Genomic DNA, 24232 nt, shown 5'->3' with positions numbered 1-24232 from the left:
ATAAATTGGAGGGAAACTTAAATTAAACCAATCCTCAATAAATCATAAAACTATTAACAAATATTCAACACAGCACGCATTTGAACAGAAACCAAAAATTTTTCTTAAAGCTTTGATGTGTTTTCTCAATAACCTACCATATCAAAAAGGAAGACCTTCAAGTAACCTCACATTAGGGCCTTATTCTGTTGTGACAGTTGTTTGTTTTCTTGTGTTATTGCTGCTGTTTGAAAAATTGAATTTCCTTTATTTCGTATGATTGATAAGAAAAGTTCAACTATGGGAAAAAGTGTAGGCGAAAAAGTGTGTTGTGTGTGTTTAAGCGCAGGTTTCAACTTCAATAAACTCACCACAAAAGACGGAAGCAAAGTTACATTACTCACGAAATTTCGAATGTGCATTTCAGAAGTAGTAAGTGTTGTTTATTGCTAATATTTTTGTATTCATTGTTTAAGATCTTCATCATTTTTATCGCTGCTATTGCCCGTTCAGTCCCATAAACTAATCAGGCTCGTTTGCTTCATTTTGCTCCTGCCATTTAGGTCTGGCTACCCTGTTTTTACATATGTACAGATTGTACCGAAATACTAGATACAGTGCACTCATTTCGTGAGAAGTGCATAAAGACCGACCGTATCAGACGGGAAGAGCAGGCAAAACATGCAGAACAAACCAGCAGCGAAATTGCCATCAAAGATTCCCCGTGTGAAAGCAATTCAATTCAGGGTACTGTTTTACTAGCTGCTACTCTTACAATGCTCATTTAGTGAATCAAACATAGTTGAAGGGTAGTAATGGCCCTTATTAGTGTAGTCCGTCCTGTTTTAAGATGCACGGACGAAGGCAGAAGACTCGCAAACCGGTATCAATGAGGCTCTAGAATGTAATTCGGATTGTGAAAACGACGGGTCTAGTCATTCTAGCGAAAATGATCAGGAAAATGGTGAGAAATGCATCTTTAACTGTTAAGTAGTATCCGACTGGAATTATCCGAAGGAAAAACCACTATCCGAAGGTTCAATGTGGTTTTTCTCTTGTAATATTCATGTTTGAATTTATTACTGGCAATATAAATTCGAACTTTGCATAGGCGAATTGGACCGAAAACCCAAAAAGAATATTGTGGCCTTTAAATCGAGTAGAATACTGAGAAGAAAGAGAAACAGGAAATTTGCATGTTACAAATGCGAGAAAAGCTTTACAGCTAGCACGAAATTGGTCAGTCATTGTGTGAAAGATCACCAAATGGAATCGAAGAACATCAAGCCCTTTGCCTGTGACAGGTTGCTATTCCTAACTCTTTTTAGGGTCAACTTATTTGCCCTGTCTGTGTATTGCAGCTGCCCTCAAAGATTCTCGTCTTCTTCAAACTTGTGGCAACATGTTAAGTACCACGATGGGGTGAAATCCAGCATATGTTTGTACTGTGGAAAGGGCTTTATTACTAAAACTGATTTGCTCAATCACGAAAAGAAGCACCTGAATATGCGGGAATACAAATGTGAATCTTGCAGCAAAAGCTTCAACACTCACAAAGACATTAGGTATTTATTCATCCACCATCTTGTGTAAAAGGAAAATTACCAATTATTCTGTGAAAATCAGTGTATGGATATCTCTGCTCATTTTCCTTTAACTTCCACACCCGATGTTTCTTGATATTAAACCGATATTAACTTTCTATGAAAAATTACACTCTTAAAATCTAGCTGATGTGTTAGGTCGCATCGTCTGATTGTTCACACCGACTCTTCCAAATGGAAATACATTTGTGAAATTTGCACAAAACCATTTCCAATTAAATCCAACTACGACAGCCACATGAGAAGACACATGGGCGATAAAAAATTCGCCTGCCATTTGTGTGAGAAGAAATTCACCACCAAATGCGACCTGCAAAGGCATACCAGAAGCCATTCCGATGTTAGAGAACATCAGTGTTCGTACTGTGATAAGGAGTACAAGGATGAACGAGTCTTGAAGGCAATTCGTTCTTCTGAACCGTTTCTCCTTAATTTAATCGGCAATTTTAGGTTCATATGGCCAAGTTGCATGGTATCGGGAAAGTGAAAATCCCAGTGAGGACACGCAATTACGTGTGCCACTTTTGTCCAAAGGCCTATTTTGCTAAAAATAAGCTGACTCGACATCTTTACACGCATTCAGGAGAAAAGCCTTTCAAGTGTCCGATTTGCGACAAAAAATTCAACGACAAATCCTACGTTAAGCAGCATTTGAAGAACAGCCATAATGTGGATAGTCAAGACGCGGAGAAAACGAAACTTTGCTACTTGGGAGTTAGTGAAGTGAAGCAGGAATTGGCGCAGTTTAATATGTAGATTACCGTTGTGGTATTGCCAGGAATATATTTTTTTCTTTTAATATGAAATATGTGTTTTTTGAGTTTCAAATTACAACCCCTTAAAAGCTAATTTTCGTTTTAAAGAACAATACACAACATCTGAAAACAATTTATTGATTTATAAAAATGGCACACAATGCATTTTAAAGTAGTAGCTTTTGTTTGTGAGGCACTCAACACTCAAGAAACTTACGTAGAATAAAATATTGCATTTTCTTCTAAAGCTCAGCGACTAAAACGTGCTGATTATTGCTTCCTTAACAGACCCGCACAGTGATGAGCTTCCTATTTGCAATAAACTACAGCTAGTTATTTATAGAAAGGTGATGGCAAGTTTGGGCTTGATTCTTGTTTTTCCATCATTTTAAAATTCTGGTGAACACATTAAGCCAAGTAGGCACCTAAACCCTAAGTGCACAATCCAGTGTTTTTGCGTACTTGCTGAAATCCATTTCGGTACGCATTTAATAGTAAAATAAATAATTAAAAATAATGATCACAAGGTTGCAGGCAATTGAAATCTGCTTGAGATGGACATCGGCTCTAGCTTGAGAAAAACTATTACTTCCATGATTCAATCAGGGTTTCCTTTCGGGACTATTTAAATCAAAGTACTTCGACCTTTGTATTGTCGATATTGCGTTTCAGCGGAGTTTTATAATTGATGTAAAACTCATCATCTAAATTGCTTTGAATCAGGCCCCTTTCTGAGATATAACTGGCGAGTTTTTTGTCGATTGTCAGCACAAACTCGTCCTCTATCCACGGGTTATTCTCGTCGTGTTTTCTGGCGGAGGCCAACTTGTAGATTGAGTAAAGCAGTCCGAAAGTTGAGGAAGCGAACAGGGCGTATGTTAGGCAAGTTTGGGCTATTGGGATGATTTCAAAGTAGAACTTGAAGCGCATTTTTAGGCTGCTGGGCAGCCCATACATTCCCTGCAAATCGAGGTGGGTAAGTGAGGACTATTCAACAGGAGTTATGAATGATGATGAACTTACAATTTCAATCCATAGCATAGGCAGCACCATGTTGCTGAACCGCCCGGAATTGGCAATATTCTGCAAGTTTCCCAACGCCATGTTGATCTGGTATCGGACGGCAAGATTTAGGGGCGTTCCGGAGTTCTGAAAAAAATCCCTTTGTTTCCCCTTTGTCCTGCCAAGCTAATTTCCTTCTTACCGGTTCAATGATGAAAAACGTCTGGTGTTTTTGGGGATCAGGATTTAAGCCGCTCTCCACCTTATCGAATAGAACTGGATCGGCTTCGTAGAAGTGGGGGTAGCTGAGCGCTATTGGGAACCCATAGTAGCAGTTTCTCACATCCAAAAGCCCTCGCGGTTTGCACTGTTCGATGTCCTTTTCCTGGCAAAAGCATCGGTTTTTTTCGAAATCCCTCCCGTTATCATCGGTGTCGTTTGGAAAGTGGTACACATAGCCGCTGAATCCATCCACTACTGTGTCCGCTACATGAACCTTTTGGAACAGTTGTAACTACCCTGGGAGTTAATGTATTTTAACTAGTTTACCAGTGGTTTGGCTCTACACATGCTTTTTCTGAAGAACAACAGCGTGTCATTGGGCTTAATTTTGCTGGGGAATTTGGTTCCATCTGAAGAACCGTTGATGTTTCCACATGGGCTGGCCCATTGAGGAATCTTCGGCGATCCATTGTAGGTGTCGGTCAGGCCGCTGTTGGAAAGCCCATCGGTTCCGGTGAAAACCGTCTCGTAGTCGCCTCGAAACTCGTACATCTGAAACAGACGCAGGCGGTTGATCGATCTGGTTTTGTTAGGAGTTTTTTGGACCTACCCGATCAATCAGGCCGAGTTTGTCGAAGTAGATCCAAGAAGGCATGAAAGTGTTGCCTAAGTTCATTAAGGTGCTCTTGTATTCGAACATGAACTCTTTTGCAGTCATTTGCACCAGAGGTTGCGCATTCGTCTGCCTGATGATGAGGTTGAGGCCCAATCTTGTGAAAAGTCCTTTTTTGGACACCACATCCGCTATGCTCTGGAAAATTGTTTTTTAAATAATATTTTCAATGTCCTGTTAATTTGGGATGAAATACGGTTGATTTTTGCAGTTTCGCAACAGCTAAATAGTATTCTCGGTTTTTTGCTTGTTTAATTACTCCTAATTAAAATCAAGTCCTGGGTTCTTCAGTCATTTATTTATTGTTCATTTATCAATTTAAAAAAACGTTTCGGTGTTTTCCACCATCATCAGTTTTAATGTGTAATGTAAATTGATAAATGAACAATAAATAAATGACTGAAGAACCCAGGACTTGATTTTAATTTTGGAATTGAAACACAGTCAGGAAAGTACGTACAAATTACTCCTAATATACGAAACATTTTCGTTACATTGAGATCAATATCCACTTTCCGGCGTCAATGGATTAAAAAAACATACACTTTTCATTAAATTAATGAATTTAATTGAAAAATAAACTTTTCCTCGCTGTGCTCAAATAATAAACTTTGAACTTGACTATTTTTCTCGTTGATGTTGTTCGTCAAATGCCGGTAAACACATTCGAACAACGGTGAATCCGATAAAAAAATCCCGATCATTCGCTTTTGTGGAATTGCCGATAAATGTAGCTACTTATACATAATTATATATTAATTTAATAAAGTTAATGCTCAATTTTGCAACTGATTTTAAGCATTTGATTCAAAGTAAGCGTCTGTTTCCACACAGGGTTTTTTCCATGCCGGAAAAATTATCGAATTTAGTTTTTCCTTGAAAACATCAAAATGTTGCGCGATTTTCCGTTAGTTTGTTCTCTTGCCCTTAAAAACGCAATTTCCAGTTAGTTATCCAAGAGAATAATGAAACTTTCAGCATCATCAGAGCCCTCAAAGGTGTCTGTATTCAGCAAGTAGGTACAGACAGCGGGAGTGTTATTTTCAGGCTAATCCTATCTGATGAGGGCTAATGGACTCGAAACCGGTCCTAAGGGTACTTGATGAGCATATCTGAAAATTTGTGCCTACTTGCGTTAAAGTGCTAAAGCGTTAAAACCTGGGTAAAATGCTTAAGCAGTAGCCTTTCAATTAATTCTCTTTTGCAACCATCCAATAACTGCACATTTACATGTGCGTACAGTCTATTATCTTGGTTAAGGCCAATTTTCTTGCACACTGTACTTAAGATATTGCGGGAATAGAATTCCGAATTACGGTTCGATAATCTGAAACTGAATGCAGTTTTTTTAAGAGTTTCATTTGCGTTATGCAAGTTTCATTATTGATTTATCCTCAATATTGCAGAAACCTCAAACACCCACATTCACTGCTCTCAGTATAAATATTTTAAAATCGCTTGTTGGTTTTTCGCATATAAGCATTTTAAAAATTTTATTTAGATTTTTTTTTTAGGTTTTTAAGCAACTTGCTTATCTATGGTTTTTCAGGCACCTATGAAATGTTTGTTTACCTAGAACTTAGGCTAAAATTAAGCACGTCTTATTGAGGGCCAATTTGTAAAGCAGTGGCGTAACATACAGTTTCTATCTAGTGTAACATCACAGATCTTGTCTGACATGCTTTAGTTAAGACGAATTTAATTCAACAGGCCCATTATTTCGGCTAGTTTACTCACGTAGTTTAATTATACGTGATCATGGGTTACAAACAGATTTCGGGAGTTTTCTACACTATTAATTCTCAATGATTATTTCAATTGCGAAATGTTGGTCATACGTGCAGGCTTGAACTCCATCATCAACACACACTGTTTAAAAATTGCATAGTTTCGTCTGCCCACGCTCTACTGTGCACACATTCTAGTAAGAACGATAGTAAATCAAATTTATTCCAATCAACCTACATTTGATCAAGTTCAAAATACTGCAACGTACGTTACTCGTTATATCTTTAGCTCACTTAGGAGGAAATGAAAGGAAAATATCCACGTTATATGTGGTAGACGCGGAATCGAGCTTTTAGGAGTTATTCACTTTTACTTTCATCAGATATTAAAAATAATTGAAATCGAGTTTGTTACCGCATTGGTTTAACGGACGATTCCCTCAAAATTTAGTCTTTGGGCCATTAAAATTTGAAATTTTTCAATTAACTTCGGTCATGAAACTTACCAGTAGGGCAATATTTGGCAAGATTAACAAATCACTCTCTTTTCTTCCTTCGGATAGCGTGGGCTCCCAAACCAAAGGATGGCTTGGTATCGATGTCAGAGTTCCATTGTCGTTGAACGTTATGTTTTCATGAGTTAAAACCTCTCTAAAATTAAAAAAATGTTGGTGAACAAAACTTTTCGAGCTTGATTTCCATTGAGCACTAAAAATGTATGCTCGGCATTTATTTTCTTGCTCAACAGGCAAGAGTTGCTAAAATTTCCAAAAAAACTAAATCAATTATGCATTAATTTCCCATTGAAAAACTGTGGGTATGTAATATGAGAATATTAAATGAAAAAGTGCGTTGCAGATTTTCTTTTGAAACTGATTGACTTTGTGCGTAATTCGAGCGATTCATGAGTTAGAACTGCACCGGGCTTTAGGAAATAATGAGCTTTAGAAGTATTTTAGAACAAACTTTCACTCAAGCATTCGATTTTATCATATTTGATTTCAGGGGGAATTAAGGCGGAATTAATTTTGATTTATTTTCCTGACTGCGTGTAATTGTTATTATATTTTCTGTATCTTGGGTTTCAGTCAAAATGTGAAATAAAAATGTTCATACAGTTTATTTCATATAGCGTTTCGGCGAGACAACAGCGCCATCATCAGATTTAAAATTCAACGCAAACCCATATGGGTTTATGTAATATAATAGCGGAATTAATTGATCGAAAATTGAAACAACCTACGAACGAAAGCAAATTTTTGGTTTTCTACGAGTTTATGAAACATCCTGTATATCTCATAGGGAAAATCAAATACGACCATTTCAAAACCCGTTAGAGAATCTGCAAACTGATCGTTGTAGTTTTCTTTTCGAGATATAGAAGAATTGGAGAATTTATTAAAATTTCTGGATAAAAAGTTCAATCCCTTTTTTTGACTGAATGGGATGCATTTATTCTACAGACTTTTTGCGACATTTCCTCACTAAGTTGAGGTATAATTTATAATATGAAAAGTTTTTTTATGTATGCGAAGCCCACGCACTCATAAATTATTTCGAAACGTAATGAGCGCCAATCTTAACCAGCTTCTAAAAACACAAAAATTCAATTACTCGTTTCTGAAAAAAATGCATATTAATAAATGAGCTATCGCTGTCAGGTAAGCAGCTGTTTGTTGCATTAAGTAGGCGAAGGTAAGCATTAATTTCACATCATTCAGTAGAACCCCACTGAGATCCAAGTATGATAGTATTTAACATTTTTTTCAGTTTTCTGGATTTTATCTATTTCAAATGTTTCGCTTCAGAGCATGCATTAGAATTCAAATTCAATAAATTTGATATTGAAGCAAAAATAAAACCACATGTGTACTCTTAACAGTTTTTTACACATACAGGGTGTTTTAGCGTGGAGCTTGCGCAAATAGAAAACGTGGTTAAAATCATAGATATTTTATGCTTTTCTTCATAGGTTTTGCAACGGCAGAAAATAAATATACAGGGCGATGGTTCTGATAACCATCCACGGATATTTTCCTCAAACTCTGTTTGCGGGAATTTTTGCAACGACAAATTTATTCACTGCAATTTAGACACGTTGCTGTTTCTTCCGTGTCTTTTATGAGTTTTGCGGGAAAAAACTCAAAACTTATTTCTAGTAATTCCTTAAAATCCCACAAAACTACAATTCCCTGCTACCAGGACAAATCAAAATTCAGATTTCTGCATAAATAGTCACCCAATGGACAGCGGCCGCTTTCTCCACTCGGAACATTCGAGAAAGAACAATAATTGCAATTTCAGCTGGTTGAGAACCGGTGCGCTTTGATGTGGTAACTGCACATAAATAAGAAAATATTGTAAATACAAGTGAACTTGAACCCAATTTCATGGTCCTGTGCAGTTGAACAACCTGCCAACCCGCCAATTTTTTGCTTTGGATGTTTAAGATTGTTTCAAAGAAACCATCGCTCCTTGAGAGTTAGGGCAGTTTTTACTAGCTCTTTTCAGTCATGCCGCTTTTCCAATTTTGTCTTTTTTTGCTTTATAGGGTTATTTTCTGGTCAACTTTGCATTCCTAATTTAAAAATCCCCAGTTAATGAAGCGATTAATGTACGATTCTGATCTGAGGAGCTACGGTTATTAATCGTTACTTTGTGCTTAAATTTCAACGTTAGTGCAACAGCAACTGGCATTAAAGCTTGATGTTCAAGTACATTCAATATGACACTCTAAATTACAAACGCAGCCAATCACCATCGATAATTTGAACAGATTCTAGAGAGTTCCATGTAGCGCCGAGCTTGCCACCTTGAGCCATTTTGAATTTTTCAATTTCCATTTAACGATATTAAATTATTAAGCAGTTTGCCGTGTAATAATCATATTTTAATTAATTGTAAATTTAACTGTAGTTGCAACAAAGCCTATCTTTAAAATGAAGAAGTTGCCTTTAAACCCCTTTGAGTTAATTGCAATAAAAAAACCCGGACTCTAAAGGTCAGTAAAACTTTTTCCCTTCATTTTAAGTGTTTTGAAACTGATAAGCGATTTAATTTAGTGATTTTTTAATATGTTTTTAGTGCGAGCAAATTACCTCAAAGACGATTTTTAGTTCGATTGGATTTTCCAAATATTTCCCACGATTAAGACTTTCTGAATCCAAGTAACGTGAAATTTTAAAAATCGTTTAAGCACGCGGTAGCCAAAGTTGTAAAACAGGTTTTCCATTCAAATACTTCAAGATAAAAATTTGATCTCGATTTACTCGAAAAACCTTCTTGAAACAAAATGTATCTAGTTTTTTGGTCGTTTTTGCATAGCTGAGATAGCACTTTTGAAATTTTCAAGCGTGTTGAAATTCTTCAATTCTTACCGGTACGTGTATGGTCCAACTTCTTGAAATTTCAACTTTTTCGCCTTCCCACTCATGAATTCTTCACTATTGGTCACGTTCCAAAGGTACACTTTGAGGAAGAGATCGACCGGGGGTTTTTCCCATAAGGAGAATATTTCTCCACCGGGTCCAAATTGGATTTTCTAGAAAAAAAGAAAGATTTTTTCCAATTAAAACCAATTATCTAGAAATCACTCACCCATTCGTAAAGAATGTTGTATGGGTCTGCAATCAGTATAATTAACGCAGAAATAAGCCCTCCAATGCCCAAAAGAGCGAAAGATACAGCACCTGAAAGCAAGTCTGAAATTAGCAAATATCGGATTGGATAACAATAAAAACGTAACGAAAATAGCGCAAATAAGCGAGAAACATTTCCAAATTAATTGAGCCATATCGGCCTGATTCATACAATGCGTTTCATATGGATTGCGTTGTTCGCACGAATACAACCGCGATTTGAAGTAAGAACGTAATTGAAAAGGGAAATTTTATGTTTATTTTATTCCATAAGATGTTTGTCTCGATTTGTTCAATTTATAAAATTCTGTAAATTTTTTACTCGAATGATGCTTAAATCCTTTGGTAAATATTGCGTAAACTTGCAAGTTTCAACTTGGAATTTGTTTGCTTGAAATTTCCCAAAAAAAGTTTTCTGGGTTCATTCAATCATTTGCAAATTGAGCCCATTGAATGTTCGGAAGCAAGAGGAAAATTTGAGTTTTTTGCTCAAACATGGCAAATTCTTAGGAACTATTTTCCAAATCTATATTCGCCATCCTTCTGGACTGGGTTTATTCTCATCTTATTTTTAAATTAGTTTTATTCTCCTTATATCTTTGTGCAATATGTTGATGGTATGAGTTGATTGGTTCAATGCCTACTTCTAATACTTGGTGAGTTTTTCAGCCTTTTATGCCGGTTAATCAAATGTGCTGTTTTTATAAAATACGAGTGAATAACTCGCAATAAAATTGCGTTAATTTTACAAAGAAAATGAACTGAAAACAAGACAATAAACATATATTTTTGGAAATTGAAAAGTTGCCGGCCTAAATAATTTCGGGATTGTTCAAGTTTAACTTGTTTATTTGGCGACACCGGTTATTATTGGCTTAAACTCCCTTTCTTTTTGCCGCTGTAAACAATTTAAATTTTTCAATTTCGGGTACTGACTCTAATTATTGTTAATTGATCGCTGATGACATTGAGACAAGACGTTGGGTGGTTGATATTTCCATCTAGATTTGTTGAAGGTTTTAGTCGTAAATAATTTTTTTAATTCCGAAGTTTTCTCACATTTGCTTGCTAATGGTATGCGAAAGTTTCAATCAGCACCCGTTAATATTGAACATTTCATTGCCAAATATCGATATGCAATTTTTTCCAGTAATTGGGTTCGATTAATAACGATTTTCCAAATTGCCAAATGACCGTCAAGTCCACTGATTATTCATGTGACCTTTGTAAAATTTTTAAAGGTTTAGCATTAAGATCTTCCACTTTTTTATTGAACATATTTCCTGTGTGGCAAAATAATGATAGTTATTGGCCATTTAGCTAACCTTGTCGTATTCGCCGATTATATCTGATAGAATTTTCGAAATTGCAACAATTTGAGATTGGCTGGTTTAGTTGATCTTGAGCTGATTTATGGGATTTCCGATGTGATGATTTTAAATACGGAAGTTAAATTTTGCCTGTTTCATTTCGATGAGAGAATCACAATTTTTTAAAGAATTGAGATGAAAAGAAAGAGCAAAGGGTTTCACATTCTCCAGTAAGAAAGACCTGTTATTAACATGGATCTTGACTCAATTTTAGTGTTAATTTTCATTTTGCTGCCGATGTTGCTTATTTTTCTCATTATTCAACTTTTTTATGGGCGTCTTTCCAAGGTTTTGCATGCTTTTATGAAATACCTTTATGGATGTAATCGTGGCTACGTGAATTTCTTCCAAATGGTCGAATTAGGTCTTGTTTGTGACCTGTTTCATATTTTTAGATTGACCGATTCGGATCAGGAATTTTTGTTTTGTAAGTGATAAGCGATTTTCGAATCTTCGAATCTATATGAGGTTTAATTCAAATCTTTTACAGTTTTCAATGTTTTTCAGTCGCTTTTGGACCATTTTTCCATTACTGCCAGTGAGTGGAAAACATACATAGATATTTATTGGGTTTATATTCCAAATAATGTCCAAGGTTGCCGTATACAATCGCCATCATTTCACAAACCAGAATTTTTCGAGTACATGAAAACCACATTTAAAATATTCCTAATGAATAAATTAGCAATTGGCAATGTCGCGTCATAATAAAGTCATCTTCCTTATTGTTATTGTCTTTAGTGTAGGTAAGTTTTATGACTTAAATGCGTCACAAATGGTAGTTAACAAAAATCTGGGATTTTTACCAATCATCAGTCAATGTGAGTGGTTTAATTGACGAAATTAGATACTGGTAATTCGGGTTTCTGGTGAATAAATTTGGTAAATTTTCAAATTTTGACCAACATAATCTTCTGTTGGTCTTTTCCACTGTCCGAGTTAAATCAATTTCCCACTATTCCCATAGAGGATGTTTGCGATTTTTATTGAGCATTCCGCGAAAAAATCACTGCCGCTTAGTATAAATCGCTTTATTATGATAATAATTCGGCAACTAATTTCAAAGTTAAATTCGTTTTTCTCTCAACAGGAAAATCACGTTTCAGTTCGGTTGATTTCAATACTCACTTCTTCTATCCTGGCACTTTTTGCTTCTTTCATCCCGAAATTTCGGTGCTTTTAAAACTTGCTCCTGCTGATGAACCGTATCGTATGTTCCTCCAAAGATGCCTCTCCAAATCATGCGAAAGTCCTTCATTTCGAAAATATGTGATCACTTTTTCCGATTAGATTTAAACATTCAACGCTAAAACAGTTTTTGCTTGCTTAGTTTGGATATAAACGACGTCAGTTTGCTGGTGGATAGAGCCAAAACTTCCGCAGAAATTGATGAATATTTTTTTTAACTTGCAGTAGTTTTGAATCTTCTAATCGTTGTTTCCTTAGTTTTTTTTATGTATGCAGAGGTTTCGACTCTTTAGGTAATTATTTAATACACTATTTTTCACAAATTTAAATGAGACTATAAAAATTATGCGTGTTTAGTAAATCGAAGCTTGTTTAAAAGAAGCAAATAGTGTCGAATTCTAAATAAGTTCTAAAGTCATAAGCTTTTTTTAACATGAATTATGGTTAACTAATATGTAAACTTTGCGGAACAATAAAAAAAGGGCACAAAGAGTGAAACAGTTCAGTTAATTTTTCAAAAACAAATTTTCAACAAAAAACAAACATACTTTCTCGTGTGAAACCACCAGGCAAACACAAAAACCCAAAATCGGAACCAAAACCGTTTTTGGCTGTTTTTTGGTTTTTCGAAAACGCACCAATACTCTAAACAAAAGCAATCAGTACTCGCTAATAAATCACGTTTGAGACTACTGAACTTGGTACTACTTTCGATATGTAAACAAACCCGCGGTAAGTCGTAACTCGCGTAATATTGCGTGTCCAATGCGGTACCACTTCGCCACCAACGTCTTAGTGCCTGTAAATGAGACGTCGCAATTGAAATAGCTTCATTCGCCGAACAGCATTTGCATTTTATAGATTGCAACAGCAGGAATAGAAGCAAGTTGCGTTGGTACGTTTCGCTGACCAATCGGAGCGCTCCGTTTTGCACCCAGAAGTTTTTCGAAGAGGTCGACCTGCGTGTGAGCCTGATTCAAGGATGACACACACGTCTGTCCGAGCTGCGGGTTTTCGCTTTTATTTGGAAAATCTTTTTTCTGCTCGTTTTTTTCACCTTCAAACTTTGATTGAAGTCGCGGTTTCTTAATTAATTCTTATTAATCAAAGGATTAAGTTTGCCAGGCACCACTCTATCCGGCTCGAAGGACCAGCCATTTTTCGGCAATTAAATGGTATGTTTTCAACGTTTGCTTTTCCTTCATAATTTTAAATATTTTAAAACCAAGTGCCTTACAAAGATTTTATGAGAAAAAAATCAGTTTATGTCTATTTTCGTTTAATGACTTTCTGCAAGCCTGGGCTGGGTTCGGTTTAAAATTTTTAATTGTTTATAATTTTATTTACGCGTTGATGACAAAGTTACAAATCACTAGAACTTTTTGTGCACGTGTTAGTTTGGGTTTTCTGGAAATTGTCATCAATATTTTAAGTAATTAGTAGTTAGGTGTGATATTTCGTGTTAGCGGCATGTTTTACGTCATTTGGTCTCCTCATTTATCTATTAACTGTTGGTGCAAATTGGTCCAATTTGAAGCGCAAATAAATTAATTATCAGCAACTTTGCAGACCTGAACGATTACAAACTGTAAACTGTTGTTTGCGCAGGTTTGCTCTTCTTTGCTTCTTTTGTTCTTGCAAAAAATCCTGTTACATAGTGATTAATGAGCGGACTTCACTAAAGTATCTTTTTTTGCTATTAATGGTCGCACCATATTAAGCAGTTGTTCAACGCAGTCAATATTTATCCTTTAAAAATTTTAAAGTCCATGGGTTCTAATTTCTCGATTAAATTGGAATGACAAAATCCCCTTCTTTTCAAAAACCATTGTTTTGACCAGTATTTTATTTTCTTTCTATTCATATCTGCTGTTAGCGCTGCAAAGGCAATCCCAATTTTTTGGCGTCTTGGAGGGTCTTGTAAATTGCCGTGTGAGTAGGCCGCTTTAGGGTCAAAGTCTGACCGAAGAGCTCAAAAGCTTCCACAGAGCAACAAGACATGGAAACCTGCAATTTATTGGCAATCCGATATAAAGCGGGTTCCATTATTGCCGATTTTCAACATACAACGGCCAAATCTGGTCTTCTTTGCCTGTTTTGATATTGCAAAGATCCCTTCGTATGAGTTTTGCAAAATTTTTCAGTCCGATTGCCATCTTAACCAATTATTTTACTGTCAGGTGTAAAGTGCCCAACAATAAAAGGATTAAATCGAGCTAAACGGGTTTCTTCCTTTTTTCCCGGTCAAGAAGGTCTTTTGTTTGCATTTTGCTGCCTTCTTCAAGCTGAGTTTACGTTTCTGTATTTCCCCCGACCGAAAAGATATTTAGGGTCAATGTCTGGCCGAAGAGCTCAAAACTTTCCACAGAGCAATAAGGTACATGGAAACCTGAAAGTTAACGACAAAACGATATAAACCTGGTTCCATTATTGGCGATTTTCAACGTCAAGTTATACCGGTATAATTCTTCATAGAAAAAGCCATCGGCCAATCGGTCTTTGAGCTCTTCACAGCTCAATCCTAAGAACATTAACAGGGAACAAAGCAAAACAAAACTAAATTCTCTTTAATTCCAATCAGTACTTGTGTTATTTGTTCATTTAGTCTTTTTGATTGCCTTACTCTAAGTATGTTTCCATCCTTTTTTGGTGCCCTTTCTGGGCGCTTGTTTGAAAGCGATCTGAACTCTTTAGTTGTTCCCGTTCTCTCGTAACCAAAAAACCTTTTAACTAATGTGTTTTTAATTATATAATTTGCCTAATTAAATTAGCATTACTTAACTGAACTCAGTATATTTTTAGCTAGCTAATTAATATAACTAAGTAAATTTAGCCACAAATTTAATAGACTGAAAAACACCGAGAATATTTCCTACTTGAAGTTGATGAATTTGTACACCGTTTATACAAAAAACCGGTAAATGATGGGACTTTGCCAAATAGGAAGCAAACTTGAACTAAGAACTAATTTGCATATAATTGATAGGTTGATTAAAAATGTGTCTTTTTCATGCGGCAATTGATCGTGAACATAAAAATGATGTCTAGCAAATTTGCGTCAATGACTTTTCTACGGAAATTTAATGGATCTGTGGTGGACTGTTTACAGCTTGCGGTCTATGATTTTTACACTCAGCCTTGATTTTGCACAGATTTTTCGTTTTTGGTTGACTACTAATGGCATTTTCGCAGTATTTCAGGTGCATAACAGTTAATATGTGATAGAAGAGATCATTAATTTCACGTGCGTAGTTTTGGACTGTGGACTCTTGCAAACCATACGAATAATATTTTGGAACCGCGGCAATCGATTATTAATTAACTCTTGAAAAATAATCGGCAGCATTTAATTTAATTTGTATAATACATTTATTGCAAAGTATTTGTGCCCAAGATTTTAAAACTATTTAAATGAAATTCGAACGCAGCAGCCGTTAGTAGTTTACAATGGTTTCAACGGAATATTTTTCAATTTATACCTATGAAGTTAAAGCAGGTTTTTCTGATACATAAAATCGGTGGTTTTTAAACGATTCGAACCTGACTCAAGCGTATATTTCCGAAACGTTTCCTTAAGTAATTATTTAGGCGGTAGCATAAAACTGATTAGCATACACTAATGTTTGAGAAATATTGCATTTTTTCCGAACGAAATTATGAAAAAAAATTGATAAATGTTATAATTACTTGATTCACTTAATTATCCTATATGTGTCAAGTGTAGCTGTTGGAATTTGTATCACTTTGCTTCAAATTACCTTACAAAAGAAACTTTGTACACTAAATCAGCGCCAATTGGATTAATCTACTCTGACATGTGTGCTTTTGCAATTTGCCAAAACTAATTGTGCAAGTTTTTCCGTCAAAAGTGTGTATTTTTTATTGACAAGAAAATGTGCTTCAAACATTTTAAAACGCCGATCGAAACAGGAGTGAAAGGTGTTTTAGATTTAGGATTTTTTCCCGCTCAACTTTGTGCATGATTTAATTTCAATTTAAATAAACTTTAATGATGATTTAAGTATCAGTGCTTTTTGAGAATGTGAAAAGACACGCGATTATCCATTGTTTAATAACGAATATGATTCACTTGTATTAGCGAAAATTACGGGAGGTCTAAAACCGTCTCAGCATTCAAAACGTGTTTCGCTATTTTTAAACTCTGTGCTATTGACATTGATATTGATTGTTTATTGATTCACATAAGCTAGAACAATAGAATTGGCTTCTGTTTTTTTAATTTTATTTAATTAGTTTCAAATTCTACTGTTTGCCAATGCTCAATCTTCAACGGATTTTATTCATCTTTGCAGAAAACAAATCTATTGAATCGTTATTGATTGATAATGAGCAAAAAACAAAGCGTTGTTACAGTTGGAAAAAGACACCTGAGAAATTTAACTGGCTTGATTGATTGATTGGTAGTTAATCCAAATTTAAAAATGTTGCGATCGGATGAAAACCTCTCATGTATGGCAAAAGGTTGCTTTATGTGATACTTATGTTAAATAGATAGCGGCAGAGTTCATGCGATTAAACTGCTATTTTCAGATCCATTTCTTGCAATTAAATGTAAATAAAATTTCTAGGCGCTAGTAATCAAAGTGATAAAAGAATGAGGGTATTGCTCGTTTGGCATATGGTGATTGCGAATAAATATAACATTAAAAATCGCAATCGGAATGATAAATTACAGGCTTTTAGGTCGGAAGTGTATAGAATGTTGTCGCATCCTGACAGAAGAGATTTTTCTTCAATAATCCGTTGTATGCAACCAATTTTTGAGCAGGAAAAAATTCTGCAGTTGGGCATTTTGCGCTTAATTGAAGCGCCAATTTCAAAGTCTGTAAAAAATTAACCAGTTCTCGGATTTTAATATATTTTTTTCAGATTGATAGCTCGAATTTTCCTCTATTCTTTGGAGAAATTCCAAACACCTGACATATTTGGGGTTTAAACGACGTTTTTGTGATTCTGCAGTTTGTCGTTTTCGATTCGTTGAAGCGCTAGTCCCAAGTCTGTAACACCAATAACTCAATTTTAATGATTTTTTTTGCAGATATTTTGCTGTCTCATGTGGGATTAATAATAATAATAATAATAATATCTTTATTAATAGCTGTTGCCAGCAAAACAATTTTCAAACATTTAACAAAAATTTAAAAATATTTTAAATCAAATGCTAATGTTTTCTTTAATGTATATAACACAAGATTTTTTAAAGACACCAAGACTATTACAGCACCTTAATATGATATTTGGTGGTTCTGCAGTTTGGCAGAAAAATAAACCAGTTCCCAGATTTTTATAGGTGGAAGGTTCCTCTATTAGCTTAGTATATATTCGGCTCATAATGGATGTTTTACTTAACCGCACTCTCTCCTCTAAAAATTTCTATTTTCCAAACTAAAGCAAATAGGAACATTAATTTTTCAGCGTTTGAAGAAAACACTTGGCACTACAGATGACAAAGGTTTTAAAATCGACTAAAATCGAGATTTTTGTCGGCTTAGTAAATATTGGTCTTATAATGGACGATTTTAAACAACGGCGCCGTCTTATTTAAAAATTCGCATCTTCCGAACTAACCCCAGTAGCAACATAAAATTGTCGCCGAATTTAGACAAGACGTGTGTCTACAGATGCAGAAAGTTACATGAAAATTGACCCAATTTCTTATTTTTGCCGGCTCAGTAAATATCGATCTGATGAAGGACGTTTTTACTCAACTGCAAACTTTGTTTTAAAAAATTGTTCCGTCCCAAATTAACTCACTAAGCAATTTGAAACATTTACAACGTGTAGAACGCAATTGGCTCTACAGACGCAGAAAGTTGCATGCAAATTTCAAATATTACTGATTTTGCCTGCTTAGCAAGTACCGATCTCAAAATGTGTGTTTTTACTCAACGGCGTTCGTTCTTTAAAAAATTACACTTTTGACACTAAAGCAGTAAATTACTTGGAACTCTCACATCCTGTAGCAGACATTTGGCTCTACAGACCCAGAAAATTGCATGGCAATTGGGCATAATCCTGATTTTCGCCAGCTTAGCAAATACCGATCTCAAGATGGGACTTTTTAATCAGCACAGCTCTTACTTTAGAAAATTTGCAGCTTCGAAACTAAAGTAACTGGAGACTTGAAACTTTCATCGCCTTTAGAAGACACTTTATTCTACACATTCTGAATTATTCATAACAAATGCTCATAATGCTAATTATCGCTAGGGCAGCAAATACCGATCGCAAAATGGAAGTTTTCACCCAACGGCGCTCTCTCTTTAAAAAAATTGCATCTTTGAAACTGAAGCAATTAGCATCCTGAAACTTTTCCCACTTTAAGAAGATGCCTGACTCTACGGATGCAGAAAGGTGCATTAAAATATCCAAAAATTGTGATTTTTGACAAGTCAGCTAATACGGATTTCAAAATGGATGTTTTACTTAATTGCACACTCTCTTAAAAAAAGGACTCTTTTTCAGATTAACACAAGAAGCAATTTGAGACATTTACAGCCTGTAGAACGCAATTGGCTATACAGACGCATAAAGTTGCAGAAAAATTGGGCATATTATGATTTTGCCAGTTTAGCAAATACCGATCTCAATATGGAACTTTTTAATCAGTGGCGCTCTCTCTTTAGAAAATTTGCATCTTCGAAACTAACTCAACTGGCGACCTGAAGCTTCTACTACCTCTAGAAGACACTTGAAGCTACACATGTTGAAATTTTCATAACAAAGGCTCAGCATTTTCATTTTTACCACCTTATTAACTACCGATCTCAATATGGAAGTTTTTAGAAAATTCACATTTTTTGAACGAAAGCAGTAAGTTACTTGGAACTTTCACAATCTGTAGAACAAAATTGATTCACGCAGAAAGTTGCATGAAATTTACGCGTAATTCTGATTCTTGCCAGCTTAGCAAATACCGATTTCAAAATGGACGCTTCTCCTCAACAGCGCCCTCTCTTAAAAAAATTACACCGTTCAAATTAAAGCCACTAGCCGCTACAATCTTTTACCATCTTTAGAAGACACTTGACTCTGCAAATGCGGAAATTTTTATAACAATTGCCCCTAAGGCTAATTTTTGCAAGCTTAGAAAATACCGATCTCAAAATTGAAGTTTTTACTCAACTACGCTCTTCTACTAATTCGCACTCTCCAAACTAAAGCATCAAGCGATTTGAAATTATTGTCAGCATAATTCTGACTGCTGCAAGCTTAGTAAATATTGGCCTAAAAAAAATTTGTAAAACATTTGACGAATAGAAACGCTGTCAAAAGATGGAATTTCGGATACATGGGGTTTCAGCTTAACAGTCTTCTCTGCTTGTTAATGTCCATGAATAAACTTTGCTTTAAGACGTTTCAAAATTTAAAGCGTATTTTTTTTCAAATTTTTAAACAAGACTTATCATTATGTGGACAGAATAGAGAGTAGAGTTGTTGAGTACAAATGCAAATTCAAATGTATGTAGTGGATGCTAATGGACATCCACTTGAATAATCGACTATATTTGGTCATCATCATATTTTTACATATATTAGAAAAACTAATTTGTTGCGTATTAAATAACTGGCTAAGAGTTATAACTTTGAGAGTTTAAGTGAGACAAATTAATATTTAAGTGTGATATGACTAGGTAAAAATTATAGCATCAATTTGCTTGAACAAAATGTAATTGACTGGAGGAGATATTACGTAGCAAATATCTATTTAATGACATTATTTAGGAAGGTTTCCTTAGAAAACACATTTCACTTGAACCCATCAGTTCACAGTCTGCAATTAGAACAAAGATAATGACGATGAATAATAATATTAAATATATTATTAAATTTGATAAATCGGTAGTAATTGTTTAATTAGAAAGACGACCTTTCTAGAACCACCTAATGGCTGATATTATGCGTTTTGACGTCACTGCCTAGAGGATTGACCGTATTTTTCGATTAATAATTAGTGATTATTGAGAGGTTGCGCGCGTGTCGTGTTTTAGCTGGAAACTGTACCTAAACATACAGATATTTTCATTCAGTCGCTAATAGCGACATTTTGTCAAAATACATTTTTACGGTTCACTTAATAAAATATTTTGGACAATGTCACAGTTTTTTCAAATCTCACTTACCTCGAAAAGTATGCAGGGCCTCCATTATTTTAACCGAAGTATCTGCAAACCCACTCACGCTAGTCAAAAGTTTATGTATGCACCTCATTTTTCTAATCCGCCCTATATTTAACACTCTAATTGCTTGAAACACTCTAAAAACTTGAATATAAATTTCCTTTCATTGAGTGTGGAAGAATCAAAGCTAATCCATTTAAGCATTATTAATTAAAAAATTAGTCTTTCGCTTCAATTCTTCGAAAGTGGTAATTTTTGCGGGCTTTTCGATATTTGTGGAAAATAATTTCTTCCCGATGTTTTGCAAACGCGAATGGCTTGGCATCTTTAGCGGCGTTAGAGTGTGACGCAAAATTCGAAGAAATTCTTTTCCACGATGGTCTAAAGCCTGAAAAACTCACCAGTTTATAACATATTTGTTTTTCAACTGGCAAGCAACGTTTAACTGCACGATTTATTTCTTCCCAAAATTACGTCTGTGTTTTCCTATCAATTTTCTCTTAACATTGATAGTAGATAACATTGAATTAATAGGATTTTATTTAACTGTAACCTACTGACCCTTGAAAGCATGGCCGTACTTATACTTTTGTCTACGTGACGGTTTAACATGTTCTATGGGAACAACATCTTTTGCAAAATGTTACATCTCTGACATATTTTATTCGAATTTAATACTCTTGCAGATAGATTTTATCATACAGTTCTAAACAATGTAACTCCTAATCTACCACTTGGGCAAGTGGTATATTTTCGAGTGTCTTGGCACAAAAAATAGCAGAACTTTATTTGAAGTAGTTGGAATCAAGCAATTTCTTTGCAGTTGTTGCTTTAGCACGTTTTTAAGATTTCCGCGCTGTTGGGTTTTTGTGTTTCCTTGTTATTTAACAACTTCAGACATCTACTTAGAATGTCGTAGTATGCAATCAAATGTTTTTTCTTTTAAATAATGGTTTTCTAATCAAGTGGATCGGAGGAAAGCGGAAATATATTGCGGTCAAATGGCTCTCCAGGTCCCCTGACTTAATCTCATTTGATTTGTTGCTATCTGGAGATTTTATGCTTCACAATTCACTTTCAATCGCTGGATCCAACTAACGGTCTTTTATAGAATATGGCTATAATTCCTTAATGCATTTGTTTTTTTGCGAAAATTTACAAGATTTAACGTTATGAAAGTATATGTCATAATTAGGAACAAATCCACAGCTTACAATGCCAAAAGCATTTTGTTAACCGTTTTTGAACTCGAAATCTGTACATTTAGGGCAAACATGATTTCTTTGAATGATCATGTTTTCCATATGAATTTGTTCTTGAATTTGATGCGAGATAACCGTCAATTGATGATTGCGTTTTGTTTACTTGAAACGCACTAGAAAAAAACGTCTTCATACGAATGTAATTGTGTTTACGTTCAAAATAACTTAATTTCTACTAATCATTTAGGTATGTATGACTTGGTCAAAACTTTTCTGAACTTTGGAAAATAATTAAAATAAATACGCCGTTTTGCAATGGCTCAAAAATGTAATTATATGTGTGGTGTACATGTGGTCAAGCTTTGACCACATGTACACATTTAGTATAAAGTAAATTATTTGATAAATACAGTGACGGTCAAATTACTTGTTACTAACCCAAACTAACTGTTATTCACGTGGCGGTAAAACAGATTGATTTCGTCCAACTACAAAACTACAAAAGAGCCGAGGGTGTTAAATGCAAATCAAACAAACATCACTTTGCACTTTTTGTGCAAAATTGTCATACTATAACAGCATATTTAAGCCTGTTGTTGTTATTATTAAAGTGCTAATTATTTTCCAAGGTTTTGCAATCGAACAAGTATAGAAGTGTTTTTTTTTGTATAAATATCATTGCGATTGATTTTCGGCAACAAAGTATGCAAAAACTCAGCAGCCCCTTGCTAGAATATGCGAATTGCGTTTTGCGCAAAAACCCTAATTGCCAACCTTGTTCTATTAGCAAATTTGAAAAATCCAAACCCAACTGATAAGTTCAGGATGATTTATTACTGTTTCTATTTTGAAATATTTTCGTTCTGTTCATTTGGCTCCAAAAGCCAAATATAGGTCAACATGATTCGATTGATCTATTTCTATGAAAATGATTGGGTTTTAGCGGTTTTTGCTGGGCAGAGGTGAAAAAGAGTTTCTTCTCGTTTGCAAGACGCTTCAGCCATTTCTGAAGGTGCAAGTCATTCGTGTTTGGAAAACGTCCAGAAGAAACTGTTTGTTACGACGACTTAAAATCCCGAAAAACTTACAAGTTTCAAGCAAGATAAGAAGATAGAAATTCACCCTAGAAATGCTGAAAGCTTTCTAAAAATTGTCCGAAAGTTGAATTTTACCCCTTCAATATCGAACTCAAACTAGTCTTTACTCATTTACGATCTCGGTTTAAAAATTCGCAACTAAGGCAAGTAGTAACATGAAATTTTTAGCGTTTTAAGAACACACTTGGCTCTACAGATGCTAAAGGTTTAAAAAATCCGAAGAATYATTCCTGATTTTTGACCAGCTTAGTAAATATTAATCTCAAAATGAACGTTTTCATTAAACTGCGGATTTGCTTTTAAAAATTTGCATTTTTCAAACTAAAGCAGGTAGCGACTTGAAAGGTGGTCTACGTTTAGAAAACACCTGACTCTACAGATGCAGAAAGTTGCATAAAAAACTTCCAAAATTCTAATTTTTGCCACGTCAGCTAATACGCATCTCAAAATGGACAGTTTTACTCAATTGAGCCCTTGCTTTAAAAAAWTCGCACTTTTCAAACTAGTGCAATAAGATATTTGAATCATTTACAGCCTGTAGAAAAAGATTGATTCTTCAGAGGCAGAAAATTGCATGAAGATTGCGAGTATTTCTGATTTTTTTCCAAGTTTGCAAAAACCGATCTCAAATTGGACGTTTTTTACTCAACGGCGCTCACTCTTCTCACTCAAAAATTCGCATCTTACGAACTAATGCAAATGGCTACATGGAACATTTATTCCCTTTAGACGACACTTGACACATACATCTACACAGGCAGAAATTTCGATAACATTTACCCACGATCTCTGACTTTTGCCAGCTTAGCAAATACCGATCTCAATATGAAAGCCTATAACCAACAGCGCTCACTCATTAAAAAATTCGTATCTTCGAAACTAAAACAGGTAGAGACGTGAAACTTTCACAACCTTTAGAAAACGTTTGACTCTATACATGTGGACATTTTTATAACAATCGCCAGCAATACTGATTTTTTCCAGCTTTGCAGAAACCTATCTCAAAATGGACGTTTTTACTCAACGGCGCTCGCTGTTTMAAAAATTCGCATCTTCAGAACTAAARCAAGTGGCYACATGGAACTTTTAYTGTCTTTAGACGACACTTGAATCTATAAACGCAGATAWWTTTATAACATTGACASACACTYCMTGATTTTTTCCAGCTTAGCAAATACCGATCTCAAAATGAAAGTCTATCATCAACAGCGCTCACTCTWTAAAAAGTAATATCTTCGTTTAAAAAAATTCGCATATTCTAARCTAAAAGWACTTGCAACATGAAACTTTCACCACCTTCAGAAAACACTTGACTCTACAGACGYAGCAATTTTCATAATAATTGCTGTCAAYTCTGATTTTTGCCAGCTTTTGCAAATACCGATCTCAAAATAAAAGTTTTTAATTAACGGCGCTCACTGTTTTAAAAATGCGCATCTCCCGACATAAAGCAAGTGTCTTCATGGAACTTTTATCACCTTTAGAAGATCTTAGAATCTACATAGGCAGAAATTTTGATAACAATTACTCACAATCCGGATTTTTGCCAGTTTAGCAAATACCGATCTCAAAATGAAAGTTTTGAATCAACGGCGCTCACTCTTTAAAAAATTCGCATCTTCTAAACTAAAACA

General features: G+C 35.0%; 2 protein-coding genes across 9 annotated transcripts; one reads left to right on the top strand and one right to left on the bottom strand.

The window, feature by feature from the left end:
• The first annotated feature begins 47 nt into the window (after window positions 1-47).
• LOC109544045 (gastrula zinc finger protein XlCGF26.1) lies at window positions 48-2389 on the top strand. Its single transcript, XM_019914056.2, has 7 exons — window positions 48-411; window positions 543-726; window positions 830-943; window positions 1091-1283; window positions 1341-1544; window positions 1722-1983; window positions 2034-2389. Exons 1-7 carry the CDS (start codon window positions 256-258, stop codon window positions 2337-2339), a joined length of 1419 nt encoding a protein of 472 aa, XP_019769615.2. The 5' UTR covers window positions 48-255; the 3' UTR covers window positions 2340-2389.
• A 70-nt stretch (window positions 2390-2459) lies between these two features.
• Window positions 2460-20798, bottom strand: LOC109544042 (scavenger receptor class B member 1). Of its 8 annotated transcripts, none has more exons than XM_019914048.2 (11): window positions 20701-20798; window positions 20303-20486; window positions 12099-12276; window positions 9560-9651; window positions 9340-9503; window positions 6469-6613; window positions 4173-4373; window positions 3890-4114; window positions 3543-3836; window positions 3362-3487; window positions 2460-3298 (listed from the first exon to the last, which is right to left on the bottom strand). In XM_019914048.2, the coding sequence occupies exons 3-11, from the start codon at window positions 12226-12228 to the stop codon at window positions 2969-2971; spliced, it is 1707 nt and encodes a 568-aa protein (XP_019769607.1). In that variant the 5' UTR covers window positions 12229-12276; window positions 20303-20486; window positions 20701-20798; the 3' UTR covers window positions 2460-2968. The 8 variants fall into 8 exon arrangements, with proteins under 8 accessions (XP_019769607.1, XP_019769609.1, XP_019769610.1 ...); XM_019914050.2 differs by having other exon boundaries at window positions 20303-20443; XM_019914051.2 differs by having other exon boundaries at window positions 20303-20436.
• Between the last annotated feature and the right edge of the window lie 3434 nt (window positions 20799-24232).

This window comes from Dendroctonus ponderosae, unplaced genomic scaffold, assembly GCF_020466585.1.
Source record: "Dendroctonus ponderosae isolate FM_Combo_2020 unplaced genomic scaffold, Dpon_F_20191213v2 Dpon_F_20191213_4, whole genome shotgun sequence".
Taxonomy (NCBI): Eukaryota; Metazoa; Arthropoda; class Insecta; order Coleoptera; family Curculionidae; genus Dendroctonus; species Dendroctonus ponderosae.
Note: the sequence above shows the minus strand (reverse complement) of the source record. Positions and strands in the feature narration are given on the sequence as shown.

What these genes read in the sequence shown, in the direction of transcription:
- LOC109544042 (XM_019914048.2), bottom strand. Translation starts at nt 12,228, where the DNA reads ATGAAGGACTTTCGCATGATTTGGAGAGGCATCTTTGGAGGAACATAC. An exon ending in GTTGGACCATACACGTACCG is followed by an intron (nt 6,614 to 9,339) that starts GTAAGAATTGAA and finishes TTTTAATTTTAG; the next exon opens with AGAGGTTTTAACTCATGAAA. An exon ending in CGTTTTTCATCATTGAACCG is followed by an intron (nt 3,488 to 3,542) that starts GTAAGAAGGAAA and finishes GATTTTTTTCAG; the next exon opens with AACTCCGGAACGCCCCTAAA.
- LOC109544045 (XM_019914056.2), top strand. Translation starts at nt 256, where the DNA reads ATGATTGATAAGAAAAGTTCAACTATGGGAAAAAGTGTAGGCGAAAAA. An exon ending in AAGCCCTTTGCCTGTGACAG is followed by an intron (nt 1,284 to 1,340) that starts GTTGCTATTCCT and finishes TGTGTATTGCAG; the next exon opens with CTGCCCTCAAAGATTCTCGT. An exon ending in AGGATGAACGAGTCTTGAAG is followed by an intron (nt 1,984 to 2,033) that starts GCAATTCGTTCT and finishes CGGCAATTTTAG; the next exon opens with GTTCATATGGCCAAGTTGCA.